Source organism: Theropithecus gelada, chromosome 10 (genome assembly GCF_003255815.1).
Source record: "Theropithecus gelada isolate Dixy chromosome 10, Tgel_1.0, whole genome shotgun sequence".
NCBI classification, from domain to species: Eukaryota; Metazoa; Chordata; class Mammalia; order Primates; family Cercopithecidae; genus Theropithecus; species Theropithecus gelada.
In genome coordinates, this window is record NC_037678.1 from 69,836,314 (window position 1) to 69,854,551 (window position 18,238).

At 43.6% G+C, this 18,238-nt stretch overlaps 1 protein-coding gene and 1 pseudogene across 7 annotated transcripts in view; one reads left to right on the forward strand and one right to left on the reverse strand.

Moving 5' to 3' along the window:
• MAPRE1 (microtubule associated protein RP/EB family member 1) overlaps positions 1-18,238 on the reverse strand; it is a 32,977-nt gene that overhangs the window by 3,034 nt on the left and 11,705 nt on the right. For 4 of the 6 annotated variants that reach the window (XM_025398231.1, XM_025398229.1, XM_025398235.1 and 1 more), the window contains 4 exons: positions 13,425-13,570; positions 9,837-10,044; positions 6,877-6,998; positions 921-1,073 (listed from right to left, as the gene is read on the reverse strand). In XM_025398231.1, coding sequence (XP_025254016.1) covers positions 921-1,073; positions 6,877-6,998; positions 9,837-10,044; positions 13,425-13,570 — 629 coding nt within the window. Of the gene's footprint in view, positions 1-916; positions 1,074-6,876; positions 6,999-9,836; positions 10,045-13,424; positions 13,571-18,238 lie in introns of all 6 variants that reach the window. The other 2 variants (XM_025398234.1, XM_025398233.1) reach the window with 2 other exon arrangements.
• LOC112632552 lies at positions 10,771-11,356 on the forward strand (annotated as a pseudogene). Its single transcript, XR_003121406.1, has one exon. The product of XR_003121406.1 is annotated as a 60S ribosomal protein L17 pseudogene (transcript).

Consider the following 18,238-nt stretch of genomic DNA (forward strand, 5'->3'; position numbering starts at 1 on the left):
ATGTGGCTCCACTAAAATAATACTCAGACTAAACCAAGGACCCCTATATCTTCATTGTCTTTTTTTCATTACATAGCACAGAGCAAGCTCTAAATTAAAGATTCATTCAACAGATTATCAACTTTTCAGTCATCTGTCTTAATCCCCTGAAATTTCACAAGATACGTCTCAAGGACAGTGACAGTAACAGCATTATTACCACCTTGTATTTGCATAGTGCTACACATACTACCAATAGTTTGTAGTTTGATCCTACAGACCTTGCCAGGCACACAGAATTACAAACATGACCACTAAACAGTGGACACAGCCAGATAACAAATCCTAAATCTAGAAAAAAAAAGAGTCTTCCCTGATCAACTAACATGTCGTGATTAGTATCAACAGATTTGACTGTGCAATAAACATGGATCCAAAGAAACTTGATCATAAAGTACTTTGAGGGAGTGGGAACCAGGCAAATTCCTAGGAGGGAGGACAAAGGCATGCCCAGACATGATGTGATATGAGGGCACGCTGTGAAAAAGGGAGCATGTGCCTGCTTCTCCGGGCATGCCCCAGGCGCTGATAAAATGGAGGCAGCACCTGAAGCTGAAGGATCCAAGCAATATGAGGTGGGGTGGGGTGGGGACAGGGGTTGCTTCTGGCTAAGAGCAGTTTGTGGCACTCATCACCTATCAGTGGCCACATACTACAGAGGCTGGACAAGCCAGCCACCTCCTTGCCCTATTCCTTCTTCAAAAGCTCATAGATCTCAGGCAGAAGCTAAAGCTGGGTAGAGGTGCCCTCTGGCTGACTTTGAGGGGTCAAAGATGAAGTCTTTTGATGACTGCAACACTGGAATACGACAAGCGTCAGCACAGAGTTCACCAACCCAACTATGTAAAATGGAAAGAAAATATCCTCATGTCAACACATACATCTGTGGCATACAGAATGTCTACAATCCTCTGCAATACAGGGTCGTTTTCCCCCTCATTCTCCTGGCAAATCAATTCAATGTTCCGTAGCTTTCCGAAGTAGAAATCCCTCTCTTTCTCCAAGTCTTCAACAGTAAGTTTCAATACGTTGACCTGCACAAGACATTAAAAAAGGGTGAGATGCCTGGCATTAGTATGGCAATAAAATATCAGGCAGACTTCTAACCCAAAAGGAGATGTGGTCTTTGATCAAACCCCAACATTGACAAAAACCACATCAGTTTAATGTCAATTTTCTTCAGCCGCAGATAAACAACATGGATTTGTTTATGGCAACCTTGACGATAACAGCTCCCAGAAAGGGCAGACTACACCTTGAAACATGCAGAAGCTTCTCAGGGACTAAAAAAGGATTAAGGAGAAAGAACTAGGGAAGTCTGAGACAATTACAGCCTGGCAAGGTAGCTGACAATCATAAACTGAGTCCTTACAAAAGGACTGGACAATCGAGTCCAGGTCTGACTGCACAAGGGGATTAATAGAAAGGACCCTGGAAAGGGCTCAATGGAACTCTTTGGAAGCCCAATGGAAAGTGTTCTGACCCTCCATTAGCCCCACTGAGGGTCTCTGATTCCCATTAAGAGGCTATGAAGAAATCAGTCTCAGTGCTTAGGCCAGGACTCTATATAGTCAAGACTAATAAAAGTTATAACACTCACAGTCCCATGTGTACTTTAACCATGGTGCATCTTCATTCCAGTGTACTGTATTCACATCTATGACAAATGAATTCCATTTAACTCTCAACGAATGCAAGTTGCTTGGCATATCCTGCAGCATAAAACCCTCATAAAGGCTGGGCGCGGTGGCTCAAGCCTGTAATCCCAGCACTTCGGGAGGCCGAGACGGGCAGATCACGAGGTCAGGAGATCGAGACCATCCTGGCTAACCCGGTGAAACCCCGTCTCTACTAAAAAATACAAAAAAAAAACTAGCCGGGCGAGGTGGCAGGCGCCTGTAGTCCCAGCTACTCGGGAGGCTGAGGCAGAATGGTGTAAACTCGGGAGGCGGAGCTTGCAGTGAGCTGAGATCCGGCCACTGCACTCCAGCCTGGGCAACAGAGCGAGACTCCGTTTCAAAAAAAAACAAAAAAACAAAAAAAAACCCTCATAAAAACCTGTATTTACAGGTCATGGCCACAGAGCAGCATGGAAAGTAAAACAATGAAATCAAAGGTACAGCCACTGAGAACAACCTCGGCAGAAGGGAATTCTACAAGCCAGAAGGGACCAGAGAAGTCATCTAGTCCAGCCTTCCGAACTTACAGCCACAAAAATAGAAGCATGTCAGGTGGAGTGGTGCACACCTAGTCTCAGCTACTCTGGAGGCTGAGTCAAGAGGACTGCTTGAGTTAAAAGCCAGTTGTGACAACATAGCAAGACTCCATCTTTTTAAAAAATAAATAATAAAAATTTAAAAACAGAAATAAACAGCTTATCTAGCTTCCCCACAGCCTGATGAAGACACCAAACACAACAGAGGAGATCAAGTCTCAACCCAGGAAGACAGGACCCTCTTTATAACCTACAGTCAAAAGGCATCCAGAGATGAGGAGCAGGCGACACCACCAGGACAATTTTATCAAAGCAAACTTCAAAGTTCATCATCAAAGTCTTGTCAGACCAAACCAGAATCACAGTTCTAGACAGCCTTTCACGATTCCTTTACCAGCCACAGAAATCAAAAATAATTGAAAGTTTCAATAAAGTACTAGAGGGGCCAGGTGCAGTGGCTCACATCTGTAATCTCAAAGCTTTGGGAGGTCAAGGTGAGAGGATCCCTTGAGGCCAGGAACTTGAGACCAGCCTGGGCAACATGGCAAAACCTGTCTTTAGAAAAAAAATCTAAAAAATTAGCCAGGTAGGGTGGTGTATGCCAATAGTACCAGCTATTTAAGAGGTTGAGGCGGGAAAATCATTTGAGCCCAGGAGTTCAAGGCTGCAGTGAGCTATAAATGCACCATTACACTCTAGTCTGGGAGACACAGCAAGACCCTGTCTCATTCATTCATTCATTCACTCATTCATACATACATACATACATACATACATACAGTACAGCTACTGCCTGGTGGCCAGCAAAGCGAAATCATCCATTTTCCCTCACTGTCCCAGCCTCTGCTTTTGCTGCAGTTTGTTGCCTTTCCTGAAACCAACAGCCCCAAAGAGCAGTTGATGAGCCCCAGCAGGAAGCAGACTCAGAGCTACAGCTCCACAATCCAAAAGACAGGGAAGGGGTCTTCTATAATCACATGCCTGGTGGCATTAATGACCAAGGAGGAAAGGAAGTCAAAAGAGCTTATGAAAAGGAATGCTGGCCAAGCACAGTGGCTCACGCCTGTAATCTCAGCACTTTAGGAGGCCAAGGCAGGCGGATCACGAGGTCAAGAGATTGAGACCATCCTGGCCAACATGGTGAATCCCCATCTCTATAAAAATATAAAAATTAGCTGGGCGTGGTGGCGTGCACCTGTAGTCCCAGCTACTCAGGAGGTTGAGGCAGGGGAATCACTTGAACCTGGGAGGCGGAGGTTGCAGTGAGCCCAGATCACACCACAAAAAAAAAAAAAAAAAAAAAAGGAATGCTAGCTTGGTAACCACCTATACACCAACGTTTCACTAGTGCTACCCTCTCAAACCCCTTAAAACCTTCTCTGTCCAACAAATTATCAAGGCCAAACCAGATACCCAGCCTTCTGGGTCCCACCTATAAAGGCCAAAGTAGCATTTGTCCATGATATTGCTCATAACTATACACACATAATAAACACTAAATCACTCAAAAATATATACTAAGACACTGGCTTTCATGTGGCACTCCTTTTAAGTTTGTATTAATGAGGTTATTAAAAATCTGTGGCTTGGCCAGGTGCAGTGGCTCCCACCTGTAATCCTAGCACCTTGGGAGGCCAACAAGGGCGTATCACCTGAGGTCAGAAGCTCGAGACCGGCCTGGCCAACATGGTGAAACCCTGTCTCTATTAAGAATACAAAAATTAGCTGGGCATGGAGGCAAGCACCTTTTAATCCTAGCTACTTGGGAGGCTGGGACAGGAGTATCGCTTGAACCTGAGAGGCAGAGGTTGCAGTGAGCCGAGCTCACACCACTGCACTCCAGTCTGTGTGACAGAGCAAGACTCCATCTCCGAAAGACAAAAAAAAAAAAAAAAAATCTGTGGCTAGTAATTAAGATTACTCTTAGAACCTTATCTTGAGGTAAAGCAACAGTTATAACCTAAGAAGTCCAAGTCAGTGTTTCAGGCCTGCACTGGCCACAGTAGCCATCAACCACATGTGTCTATATAAACACTTAAACTTGACCAGTGCCACTGAGATGAGCTACAAGTATCACACACACACCTGATTTCAAAGATGTAACAGAGTCTTGAAATGTACAACAGCTCATTGATAATCATTTATATTTGATTATATGCTAGAGTATTATTTTTTATATATTAGATGATATATTGATAAAATTAATTTTACCTGTTTCTTTTATATTCATTTTAGTGTAGCTACTAGACAGTGTAAATCAGGTAGCTCACACTTCTGACTCACCTTTTACTTTTTCACTGGACAGCACTGCTTTGGACTAAAATCAATTAAATTTCTCCAGGACGACTTAAGAATGTAGAACCTTTGCAGATCTCCCAAGGATACGAATACCACAAGGTAGTCTGTGCAGATACACTGTTTTTCCCATAGCCTGATAAACCCATGTGGCTCCATTTTTCATATTTACAAAGGGCTCCAAATGTAAACACTTTCAGGGGGGCCTGATAATGTCAATGAGCCAAGAGGGTTGGTAACAGGTATGGGAAGGACTTTGACAACCTGGAGACAAATCCTTTATATTTAAACAATAAATAAATAAACAAATAAATAAATAAAACTCTGTGCAGGCCAAACACAGTACTTCTATGTCAGGGTTGAACCACCTGGGTATGAGCATTTGATCCCAGCCTTCCAGGATCAACAAAGCACCTGGTTAGTGACCTTCAGCCTCTGCAACCTTAGCCTCTCAACGTTCCCCAGCATCGACAGACATACAACAGAGTTACAAGTCACTTCAAGACCACAACCCCTCCCAACATCAACTGTTAAAGTTCTACAACACCAACCATCCAAAGCAGCTAATTCTGGTCACCCTCTCAGGGAAGGAAGCCTCCTCAGACCCCAGTCACACTCTCCCCCGTAAGAGCTGTGGTTTTTGCCTTCTGTAACCCTCATCTGGGACTTGACCACAGGCAGGCACCAAGTCCATCTTCTCCAACTGTATTAAACCTGTCTAGGTCTAGGTCAGATCTCCCATGCCTTGGTATTCTCATCAATGCTTAGCAGCAATTTGCCCAGAGTAATTACCTAGTGAGTACTTACAGTTTCCAAAGGTGGGTGCAAGGAAGAGAAACATCTATATACCTTTGATAAATCAAATAACCTCTTCCTCAATTCCCCATTCAGCACAGACTGACTGATCTAGGTTCTGGAGACAGGTATACCTGGGTTCAAATCCTAGCTCAAGTTATTTAACCTCTCCGAGCCTCACTATCCTTACGTGTAAAACCTCACAGGGTTGCTGCGAAAGTGAAATTAAGTGCTTACACTGTGCATGACGAAAGCACTTTTAAAATGTTAGCTACAGCCAGGCACTGTGGCTCAGGCTCACGCCTGTAATCCTGGCACTTTGGAGGCCAAGGTGGGTGGATCACGAGGCCAGGAGATAAAGACCATCCTGGCTGAGACAGTGAAACGCTGTCTCTACTAAAAATACAAAAAATTAGCCAGGCGCGGTGGCGCACGCCTGTAGTCCCAGCTACTCGGGAGGCTGAGGCAGAAGAATCCCTTGAACCTGGGAGGCGGAGGTTGCAGTTAGCTGAGATCGCGCCACTGCACTCCAGCATGGGCAACACAGCTAGACTCCGTCTCAATAAAAGAAAAAATAAAAAAGTGAAACATAATCTTTGGGCAGGTTCTCACTGTCCTGATCTCTTAGGAGTTCAAGTGTGGGTCATGAGAGGTTCTGCATTAGAGATCAATTCCCTCAAGTTTTAGGACTTGGCTTTTAGAAAAGTAAAAGGATTCAATCCCAAACTCACTGGAATCACAGAGCACTCCAGATTTTTTCAATGGAGCCAGGCGTGGTGACTCACACCTGTAACTCCAGCACTTTCGGAGGCTGAGGCAGGAGGATTACTTGAGCTCAGGAGTTAGAGACCAGCCTTGGCAACAATAGTGAGACCCTATCTCTATTTTATTAAAACAAAACTTTTTTAATAAAATAAAATTTAAAAAGTAGAATAAAAAGAATCATCTGAAAGCAAGCAAACAAAGCAACTACAAGGATTAGTGGGAAAATGTCTAAAAGTCTAAAACTTGTTTTGATCCACAGAGACCTCTGACAGGTGGCTTAAGGACATTTACTCCTGAAGAAGAAATTTCAAATCACCCAGTTACTAAGAATAGAACTAGAAGAGCAACAGGCATTTCATACCAGTTCCACTCTCAATTCCAATCTCCAGTGACCCCAGTCCAGGACTCAGCAGAGAGACTGCAGAATTCTTTTTACTAAATTATTCAAAAAGGAGACCTCCTTTATCTTTCATTCTCCAAATCCCAGGTCCCCGGCAGCATTCCAGAAACATTCAACAGGATTCTATTCTAAGCACTGGTTTCCGAGCACAGGCTTCTGCCACACTAAGAGAGCCCAGGCATGCCTGATCCCTCCCTTACATCGCCACACTCATGCTCCCCACACAGCACCTAAAGCTCACATGTGTCACATGCTCTGGCAAGCAAACAAGGCAGCTGTTCATCTAAGAACACGGACAAGGCACCCCAGCCACTGCAAGGATCCTATCCCCCGAGGTGACTCACGTGCTAAACACAGGGGTGCCCACCTGCTGCATCAACTCAGCTGCCTCGTCATCCCCGTTGCCCACACCAGGGTTCTTTCGCACCACACCAGGGCCAGCCTTAGGAGCCGCAGCAGTTCTCTGTGTTGACATGGGCCTCTGGGGAGCTGAAAAAGAGAGCACAGGTTTTTGAAAAGGAGTAATTTCAGACCAAACAAACAAAAAATCCACAAGACAACATGGAGAAGCTGTGACCAACTGCCTTCCACAGGTGTTCAGTGAAGGGAACCAATGCTAGCGAGACCCAGCATGCAAGACCACACTCCCACATTTGCCTGAGTGGTTTCTATCCTGGCAGCAGAGTTAAGTACCAATTTCAGTCATGATGTTTCATGCCGGGAATAAGTCCTTCAGTGAGGTCTTTTCTCCACTGTGGTGAACAGGACTAGCATCTGAAAGGGGTACAGTCATTCCGGTGCATAGAGATGATCCACCTTAACCCAGCTCTGACCAAATCCACAAACAGGTTGTTTCATGTTGGTTACAACAGCTAAGATTTAGTTAACACATCTACAAACCAAATCCAGCTTCGTAGAGCAAAGGCAAACTTCACGCCAGGCATGAGCACACAGTCCTGGCTGCTGCCAGGTGCCCACTGCTCCCCATCTGGAAAGTTAGGTCCCTCCTAACTCCTCACCTCCAACTTCTTGGACTGGAAGAGGGAGGGAATCCATAAGAGCAGGAGAGCCTGCTCTTCCCATGAATTGCTTTAAAATCTTTCTCTCTGCTTACCTTTTAGAAGGAGTTTAGGAAGGTGAGGAGAGAAAAGCATCACACTGACTAGTATTTACAGACGTCTCTCAGTATTTACAGCCAAAAGCAGACAAAGACAAGAAAAAAGGAGTAAAGCAGCCAACCTATCTACAAGTAAAAATCAAGAATGGGCTAAACCTCAAGGTATAGATATCATTGATGATTCACTTACTTAGCAATTATTTTGTAAAGTTTGCATATTACATGCCAGGTTTGGAAATATCTCATCTTCCTAACACCCCAAACTATAATCACAAGGCCTTTCACCCACAGTAACAGGCATTTCCTCTGGATGACTCTCTCTAGCACGTTTATCCCAAAGACTAAATGCTTAATGCACGTGTCCACTCAACTGGTAGCAGCATCTGAAATATGAAATGCACAGGGTTATCTATGCAGTTTCCCATTCTAAACAGCTAAAGAATAAAAAGTACTCAATATCTAGAGAAATGGGAACCCTCATATACTGCTGATGGGAATGGAAACAGCTCAGCCACTTTGGAAAACAGGTAGTTCCGCAAAAGGTTAAATACAGAGTTAACACATGGCACAGCAATTCTGCTCCCAGAGTATATACCTTTGAGTCTGTAACTGAGAGAACTCAAAACGTATGTCCACACAGAAGCTGCACATGAACATTCATAGCAGCATTATTCCCATTTGCCATAAAGTGGGAAACAACGCAAATGACCATGAACTGCTGAATAAAATGAGGTACAGGCATGCAATGGAATATTATTCCACAATAGAAGAGAATGAAGGAATGATACATGCTAGGTCATGGATGAACCTTGAAAACAGCAGGCTGAGCAAAAGAAGCCATACACAAAAGACCACATACTCTATGATTCTATGTATAGCAGAACTTCAGAATTTGCAAATCCAGAAACAGAAAGCAAGTAAGTGGTTGCTTAGGGCTGGAGGGCGGGCGAAAAGCTGGGGAAAGTGGGAAGTGACAACTATTAACTACGCACAGCATTCCTTTTTTTAAATTTTTTTTTCTTAAGACAGAGTCTCTCTCTCTCGCCCAGGCTGCAATGTAGTGGTGCGATCTTGGCTCACTGCAACCTCCACCACTGGGGTTCAAGCGATTCTCCTGCCTCAGCCTCCTGAGTAGCTGGGATTACAGACATGCGCCACCATGCCCAGCTAATTTTTGTATTTTAGTAGAGACGGGTTTTCACCATGTTGGCCAGACTGGTCTCGAAACTCCTGACCTCAAGTGATCTGCCTGCCTCAGCCTCCCAAAGCGCTGGGATTACAGGCATGAGCCACTGCGCCCAGCACAAGATTTCTTTTTGGAGTGATGAAAATGTTCTAAAATTGATTGTGGTGATAGTTACACAACTCTTTAGATATATTAAAAACCGTTTAACTTTATACTCTAAATATAAAAGTGTAATTATATGGCATGCGAACTGTCTCTCCATAAAGCTATTTAGAAAGCACTCAGCCTACCCTCTCTATCAGATGAACCAGCCTCTCTCAAGGTATTATGAAACCTTAATTATCTACCCTGTCCCACAATATACACATTCTATACTACTGTAAACACATCCTGGGAAAGCTATCAAGCCCATACCCTTCTGAGAAGGTATGTAAAATCAGCCTCTCCCTACCCCCTTGACTCTGCTAGCACCATGGCAAGCCAAAGTCACCTAACAGCTATAGTTCTAGGGCAGGTAGGGAAGCCGTGAGTATACATAGGAAGCTGGTCTACAGACAGAGTAACACAGACAGCCAAGAGCAGTCCCTGAGAGACCTACACAGCTCCTTCAAGGAGTTCGGCTCTGGTATAACTTCCCATCCTAGGGCTCTGTGAAAATGCCTTTGTTTTGGAATGAACAAATGCTCTCTTACATGAGCTGGCCTGATGGATTTCTAGAGCTTTGGCAAAACTGCATACAGTAACTTGTTCAAGTTTCAAAAACCCTCTGGGGCAAGTATTAAAATTCCCATTTTACAGAGGAAGAAACTGTGGGGCAGAGTTGAAGTTGCTTACACAGGGCTACAGATACCTAAGGACAAACAGAGTTATCTGCCTGATGCCAGAATCCATGCCCTGGCCACATACCTGGGATTATACTTCTTAAGATCCTTAAGCCTACGGCTACTGAAAAAATTCTAGTTGAATGCTGAATGAATATCTAGAATGCTATTTTTTGGAAACGTTTTGGGGTTGTTTTTTTTACCTGCACTGCTAGAACTGAGAGGTTTCTTCGGTTTATTCAGAGCTGGAGCAACAAGGGAAGGAGCCACCGCAGTTTCTTGACCTTGTCTGGCAGCCACAGGGTCATAGTCTTTTCCATCATAGTTTGCATCAAAAAACTTCTTGAACCACTGAACGAATTCAAAATTGTCCTGAAACTTTCCTTTTACTAATTTGTCCACAGGAATTATCTGCAGAGAAAAACAACTGTTTAGCCCAAAAGAAGAGGCTTTTGGCAAGCATCAAACTAGTCCATGCATCAATTCATTATAAAGCTCTGCCAAAAGGAGAAAAAAATATTTTAGAGACCTTAGGGCTAAGTAAGCCCCTAAATTTATAAAGCAAGTTTCATGCAGTTTGCCTTCAAGAGTACCTACACTTACCAACCCCTCCCCAGTCTCTCAAATTTATGAAAAGGAATCAGAAACAAAAAAGGAACAAGTATCATATAAGTCACATATACACATCCAAGCACATCCTAAGACATGATACAAGTGTCATCATGCTATAAAGAGTAGGTCTGCCATATAACTTGCATGGCCACAGTGCCTATCACAAAGCATGAAATCCACTGCATAGGCCAGGCACGGTGGCTCATGCCTGTAATCCCAGCACTTTGGGAGGCCAAAGCAGGCAGATTGCTTAAGCCCAGGAGTTTGAGACCAGCCTAGGCAACATGGTGACACCTCGACTCTACCAAAAATACAAAAAAATTAGCCAGGTGTGGTGGCATGCGCTTATGGTCCCAGCTCCTTGGGAGGCTGAAACTGGACTGCTTGAGCCCAGGAGACAGAGACTGCAGTGAGCCGAGACTGTGCCACTGCACTCCAGCCTGGGTGACAGAGACAGAGAGAGACCCCATTGAAAAAAAAGGGAAGACCTCTCTTTCCCTAAGCGGCCTAAGGTAATCTGTGAAAATGGTTCACTATTCACTTGACCCGGAGAAACCCATGAAATCATGCAAATCAAGAGATTCCAATCTTCGTGTTCACTTTAAGAACACTCGTGAAACTGCCCAGGCCATCAAGGGTATGCATATTCAAAAAGCCATGAAGTATCTGAAAGATGTCACTTTACAGAAACAGTGCGTACCATTCCAACGTTACAATGGTGGAGTTGGCAGGTGTGCCCAGGCCAAGCAGTGGGGCTGGACACAAGGTCGGTGGCCCAAAGAGTGCTGAATTTTTGCTGCACATGCTTAAAAACGCAGAGAGTAATGCTGAACTTAAGGGTTTAGATGTAGATTCTCTGGTCATCGAGCATATCCAAGTGAACAAAGCACCTAAGATGCGCCGACGGACCTACAGAGCTCATGGTCAGATTGACCCATACATGAGCTCTCCCTGCCACACTGAGATGATCCTTACTGAAAAGGAACAGATTGTTCCTAAACCAGAAGAGGAGGTTGCCCAGAAGAAAAAGATATCCCAGAAGAAACTGAAGAAACAAAAACTTACGGCACGGGAGTAAATTCAGCATTAAAATAAATGTAATTAAAAGGAAGAAAAATCCATTGCACAAATCAACCAAAGGCATCTACAATGAACCGTGTTCAAGAAAATTCTGGGCTGGGCGTGGTGGCTCACACCTGTAATCTCAACACTATGGGAGGCCGAGGCGGGTGGATCACTTGAAGTCAGGAGTTCGAGACCAGCCTGGCCAATACGGTGAAACCCTGTCTCTACTAAAAATACAAAAATTAGCCAAGTGTGGTGGTGGGCGCCTGTAATCCCAGGTACTCAAGAGGATGAGGCACGAGAATTGCTTGAACCCGGGAAGTGGAGGCTGCAGTGAGCTGAGATTGTGCCACTACACTCCAGCCTGGGCAATAGAGTGAGACTGTCTCAAAAAAAGAAAAGAAAAGAAAAAAGAATAATTCTAACCTGAAAATAGATCAAGATGCAGAATCAGTCTCAGGATAAATTTTTACAAAATGATATGATTTCCAAGTTAATTCCAAATCCTATTAAAACATGCTTGCTGGGTGCAGGGCTATGTACCTACAATCCTAGCTATCTTGAGGGCTGCTTGAGTCCAGGAATTTAGACCAGCACTGGCAACACAACAAGACTTCATCTCAAAAAACAAAAACACCAAAAAAAACCCCACAAAAAACAATAATAATAAATATACATAAGAACCCAGTAAGTATTTTTACTATACAAGAATACTGTGTTTTCAAGTGTTGGCTACAGCTTAACTTTTTAATCTTTTTTAGAGATGGGGTCTTGCTCTGTTGCCCAGGCTGGAGTCTCATGGTGCAATCATAGCTCACTGCTGCCTCAAACTCCTGAGTCCAAGTGATGCTCCGGCCTCAACCTCCAGAGTAGCTAGGACTACAGGCATGAGCCACCATGCCTGGCTTTTAACTATCTTTTAATCTCCAAAGATTCCAGTTGCAATGTATTATAAAAAGAATATATGCAATTATATATACACCCCCCCGACAAATATAATTTTTAAAAATTACTTTGCATGATACTGAAGCATTCACAAATAATACCTCTGTACTCATTTCAATAACCCAGAAATACATAGCATGGGACAGAATTAGATATAAAACAAAACTGGCCATGCTAACCATTGAGGTACACGAGGGATCATTACACTATTTACTATTTATTATTTATACACTATTATTACTTTTATATACTTTAGACATTTTCCATATTCAAAAAATAAAATACAATTCCATAAAAATGAATGCAAAATTACTGTATATAAGCTATATCTATTTAAACTATGCCTGGAAACTAAGTGATATTCTTATACTATAAATGCCTATTTTATATATTGTAGAGACAGAACTAAAATTTAAAAAAAAAACCTGATTTCAAAATACATAAAAACCAGACACACCAGCAAGATAACTGGGCGTGTTACTACCTTTGCCAAAGGAAAAAAAAAAAGTTATCCCCCCAAAAATGACTTAAAAGGATAAACCCTTCACAAGGGTGGGGGAAGGGACAAACTACTTAATCTATTATCTACTAAAACAGAGGTAATGTTTGTGCTAAACCATGCCCGGTGGACCATGTTTCTGTTACCCTCAAAAAACTTTGGGGGCAGAAAGGAGTTTTCCAGCACCCACCACGGAGTCTCCTTGTATCCTTCTGTAAAAAGCAAGTATTTCTAGAATCTTCTCCACCTCAGCCTCCAAAGTGGTGGGATTACGGGTGTGAGCCACCGCGGCTGGCCTTCTCTATTGGAACTATTCCACATACAGTATGCTTTTACAGAAGTAAATCCAGATTAAGAGAGTTAGATTTCAGACTACTAGAGATTACACAGTAATTTTTTTTAAATAAAAATCACTGTACAAATTTACAGGCTGATTCCTCTAAACAGTTACTAACTTCACAGACGATGAAGAAAGAAACAAGAAAGGGGCATAGGGGCAAGAAGGCAGACGGAAACTGCTCCCAGTAAATTCTATGTTAACTGAGAAAAGTTAACTAGATAAATTAAGAATAAAAAGAAAATGTCCAAAGTCATAAGCTAGCATCTATATCCTTAGTAATGATCATTAATTAAGGAACATTAACCACAGTAAAAGATAACATTTACTTACTTTGTCAACACCCATTCTCTTAAAACCCGCTTGTAGTATTTTGAAGTTCTGGATGTACTCGTGTTCTAGCTTAGCCTGGAATTTCACTTTCTTCAAGGCAATGGAGCCAGGGAACAGCATGTCCATAAACTGACAATAGGCAGCCCCTGAATGAACAGCAGCAACAGAAAAATACAATTAAAGAAGCAGGGTGAACTTCTTCCCAGACCCACTTAAACCAAATACAATTTTAAAAGCTGTGAAGTAGATCTACAAAAACCAAAAGCTTCACTGATTTCATGTGAAGTCAATTTTTAAAATCTATAACAAGACTGTGGTTTTCACCCCATATATTCTACAACGTACTTGCAACCCAGACGTCTATAACAAGGAGAAAAGGAATGTTTCTACAAAATTTTAAAACTCCTGTTCTTTAGTGGTAATCATCATGACAATAAAATGACCACTAGAAAGATAAATGAATGCCCAAAATACAGAAAAGATAACAGAAGTGACATTTTCTGATTTTTCACAAAGATATACCCTCGTCTTCATGAGGGGATTTCCAAGATCCATCCTTGATCTAGTTTAAAAAACATTTTTTTTTCCCTAAGATGTCTGTCTCCCTGGGCTTTTTACATCTCTAAATACATTTAACCTATCATTTCTTTTCTTCTTTTTTGTTGAAACAGGGTCTCACTGTCGCCCAGGCTGGAGTGCAGTGGTACAATCTCAGCTCACTGCAACTTCTGCCTCCAAGGCTCAAGTGATCCTCCCACCTCAGCCTCTGGAGTAGCTGGGACTATAGGCTCGTATGACCAATGCCCAATTAGTTTTTTATTCTTTTTGTAGAGCACCCGGCCAACCCGTCATTTAATTAACAAAGCTGAATAGAAGACATTTTTGTGTTCCTCTATTAAATTTTTTGGTTTTGTTTTGTTTTTTTGAGACAGAGTCTTGCTCCGTCACCAAACTGGGGTGCAGTGGCACAATCTCGGCTCACCGCAACCTCCACCTCCCGAGTTCAAGCAATTCTCCCGCCTCAGCCTCCCGAGTAGCTAGGATTACAGGCATCCGCCACTACGCCCAGCTAGTTTTTTATATTTTCAGTAAAGAAATATTTACTGAAATATTGTGATTCACCTGCCTCGGCCTCCCAAAGTGCTGGGATTACAGACGTGAGCCACCGCGCCCAAATTTTTCTTTTTTTTTTTTTTAAGACTTACCATGGCCAAGCGCAGTGGCTCACACCTGTAATCCCAGCACTTTGGGAGGCCACAGCAGGCATATCACCTGAGGTCAGGAGTTCGAGACCAGCCTGACCAACATGGTGAAACCCTGTCTCTAGTAAAAATACAAAATTAGCCGGCTGTGGTGGCGCATGCCTGTGCCCGTAATCCCAGCTACTTGGACGGCTGTGGAAGGAGAATCGCTTGAACCTGGGAGGTGGAGGTTGCGGTGAGCCGAGATCGTGCCATTGCACTTCAGCCTGGGCAACAAGAGTGAAACTCTGGGCCAGGCGCGGTGGCTCACACCTGTAATCCCAGCACCTTGGGAGGCCGAGGCGGGCAGATCACCTAAGGTCAGGAGTTTGAGACCAGCCTGACCAACATGGAGAAACTCCGTCTCTACTAAAAATATAAAATTAGCCAGGCATGGTGGTGCATGCCTATAATCCCAGCTACTCGGGAGGCTGAGGCAGAAGAATCGCTTGAACCTGGGAGGTGGAAGTCGTGGTGAGCCGAGATTGCACCATTGCACTACAACCTGGGCAACAAAAGCAAAACTCTGTCTCTGGAAAAAAAAAAAAAGAAAGAAAGAAAGAAAAAAAATTATCCAGGCATGGTGGTGGCGCATGCCTATAGTCCTAGCTACTCAGAAAGCTGAGGTGGAAGGACCACCTGAGCCTGAGAGGTTGAGGCTGCAGTAAGCCATGATCAGGCCACTACACTATCTCAAAAAAAAGAAAAAAGAGCAAAACTCAGGCTCAAAAGTAAATAAAGACTATGATAAGGCCAGGCACAGTGGCTTATGCCTGTAATCTCAGCACTTTGGAAGCAGGTGGATCGCCTGAGTCCAGGAGTTTGAGACCAGCCTGGGCAACATGGTGAAACCTTGTCTCTACAAAAAATACCAAAATTAGCTTGGGGTGTTGGCATGCCCTTTTCATTCCAGTTACTCAGGAGGCTGAGGTGGGAGGATCACTTGAGCCGCGGAGGTTGAGACTGCAGTGAGCCATGATCGCATCACTGCACTCCGGCCTGGGGGACAGAGAGAGACCTCGTCCCCAAAAAAAAAAAAAAAAGACTGCTATAATAAATTATTGTAATATTTCATCCCATTTCATTCCTTCCCCCACTTGCCCATTTTTTTTTCCAAAAAGTGTTTTATTAGTGCTTAAACTTTTTAGAAGATTATTTCTCTAATGCCTACAAACTGAACTCTCCTAATTCAGAGCAGGCTTCACTGCGTACTTTACTGCCCTTCCAAAGTTAATTTGCCAACGGAACAAGCTTGGGAAGCTAAACCAGTGGCTAAACAGTAAGTGATCTGCAGAATTCAAGACTGCCATAAAATACATATTCAACTTACTTGAGGTCAGGCCAAACCAGTTCTCTGCTGGTTCCAGCATTCAGTTACCATTATTTTCGGAAATTCAACATAAAGACAGCAAGGGTACTTCAGTGACCAGAGTGACATTTTTAGTAGAAAGGATCTTCAGAAGGTTAAGGCCTTGATTTTTGAGGTGACTGATTTATTTACTCATCCAACAAAAGTACACTGAGGGCATTTTTTTGCTTTCTTATTTTTTTTGAAATGGAATTTCGCTCTTGTTGCCCAGGCTGGGGTGCAATGGTACGATCTTGGCTCACTGCAACCTCCACCTCCCAGGTTCAAGCAATTCTCCTGCCTCAGCCTCCCGAGTAGCTGCGATGCAGGCATGCGCCACCCTGCCTGGCTAATTTTGTATTTTTAGTAGAGACGGGGCTTCTCCATGTTCGACAGGCTGGTCTCAAACTTCCGACCTTGGGTGGTCTGAGTGCCTCGGCCTCCCAAAGTGCTGGGATAACAGGCGTGAGCTACCGCGCCCGGACAAACCAAGTTTTTTTTAAAAACCCAAACAGAAGACAATCTATTAAGCAACTATATCCACAGTGCTATTTTACCCAGTACTATTTTATGCAATTAAAAAAAAAAATTGGCCAAGTACAGTGGCTCACACCTGTAATTCCAACACTTTGGAAGGCCAGGGTGGGCAGATCACCTGACATAAGGAGATTGAGACCAGCCTGACCAACATGGTGAAACCCCACCTCTATTAAAAATACAAAAAAATTGGCCAGGCGTGGTGGCATATGCCTGTAGTCCCAGCTGCTCGGGAACCTGAGGCAGGAGAATCACTTGAACCCAGGAGGTGGAGGTTGCAGTGAGCCAAGATCGCACCATTCATTGCACTCCAGTCTGGGAGACACAGCAAGACTCCACCTCAAAAAAAAAAAAAAAAAAAAAAGGGTAATGATTTATACATGAAACTGGTTACCAAAACTGCACAGGAGTTTAAAAAAAAAAAAAAAGCTCAACGACTTATGAATGAAATTGGTTACCAAAATTGTACAGGAGTAAAACAAACAAAAATTCCCCTATTTCTAAAAAGAGAATCAATTACATCAATATTGGCATCCAGTCCTCCTGACAGACTTTTACGCGAGTATGATTCTCTTCATATTTCTTTTTCTCTTTTAGAGACAGGGTTTTGTCATGTTGCCCAGGCTGGTCTCAAACTCCTAGGCTCAGGTGATCCTCTCATTTCGGCCTCCCAAAGTGCTGGATTACAGACGTGAGCTACCACAAGACCTAACTATTCATAACCAGAAGAAAATGAGCTTCCTATCTTCTGTTTTGTTTTGCTTTAAGTAAAGCAAGGGAAAAATCAAGGAGGTGCTTGAAGACTTAGGCAAAAATGTTTGAAGAGGCCAGGCGCGGTGGCTCACGCCTGTAATCCCAGCATTTTGGGAGGCCGAGGCAGGCGGATCACAAGGTCAGGAGATCGAGACCATCCTGGCTAACACGGTGAAACCCGATCTCTACTAAAAATACAAAAAAATTAGCCAGGTGTGGTGGTTGGTGCCTGCAGTCCCAGCTACTCCGGAGGCTGATGCAGGAGAATGGCATGAACCCGGGGGGCAGAGCTTGTAGTGAGCGGAGATCTCGCCACTGCACTCCAGCCTGGGTGACAGAGCAAGACTCTGCCTCAAAAAAAAAAAAGTTTGAAGAAATACTTCCTTGATCAGAAGTGTGACTTGATAAAACTAGTACCTCAGAAAGGCTCAATATAAAAGGGAAGGTGGGGGCTGGGAACTTAGAGGGAACTTAGTGTTCCTTCAGTAAGGAGGCCACTGCCAGCAGCAGTGAGCAATCTGAAAAGGGGCTGGATCTAGAAGATCCTTCAGAAGACAAATAAAACTGTGAATTAGCCTCAAAAGATGCTTCTCAGGCCTGGGACACTGGAAGAAAAGGTGGAATCATTGCTCCAAATGGAGTACCTGGAAAAAGGAGCAAGCCTGAGAAGAAAACAAAGCTGGGATTTTAAGTAATGACAGGCAGGGCAAAAGTATCCCATAAACAGAAACATCAGACCAGATCTGAGCTGAGGGAGGCCTGGTTAGGGGTGTGATAACACACTCTCAGAGCAGGAGGACCATGGCATTAGCAGTGCAGCAGAAACAAGATCGCCAAGCTGTCTTACATGAACTCAAGGGCTGTCAGGGCCCCACATTAAGCTGAGGAGAAAGGAACCTCCCATTTGCCTGGGAACATCAACACCTTTGCTGCGA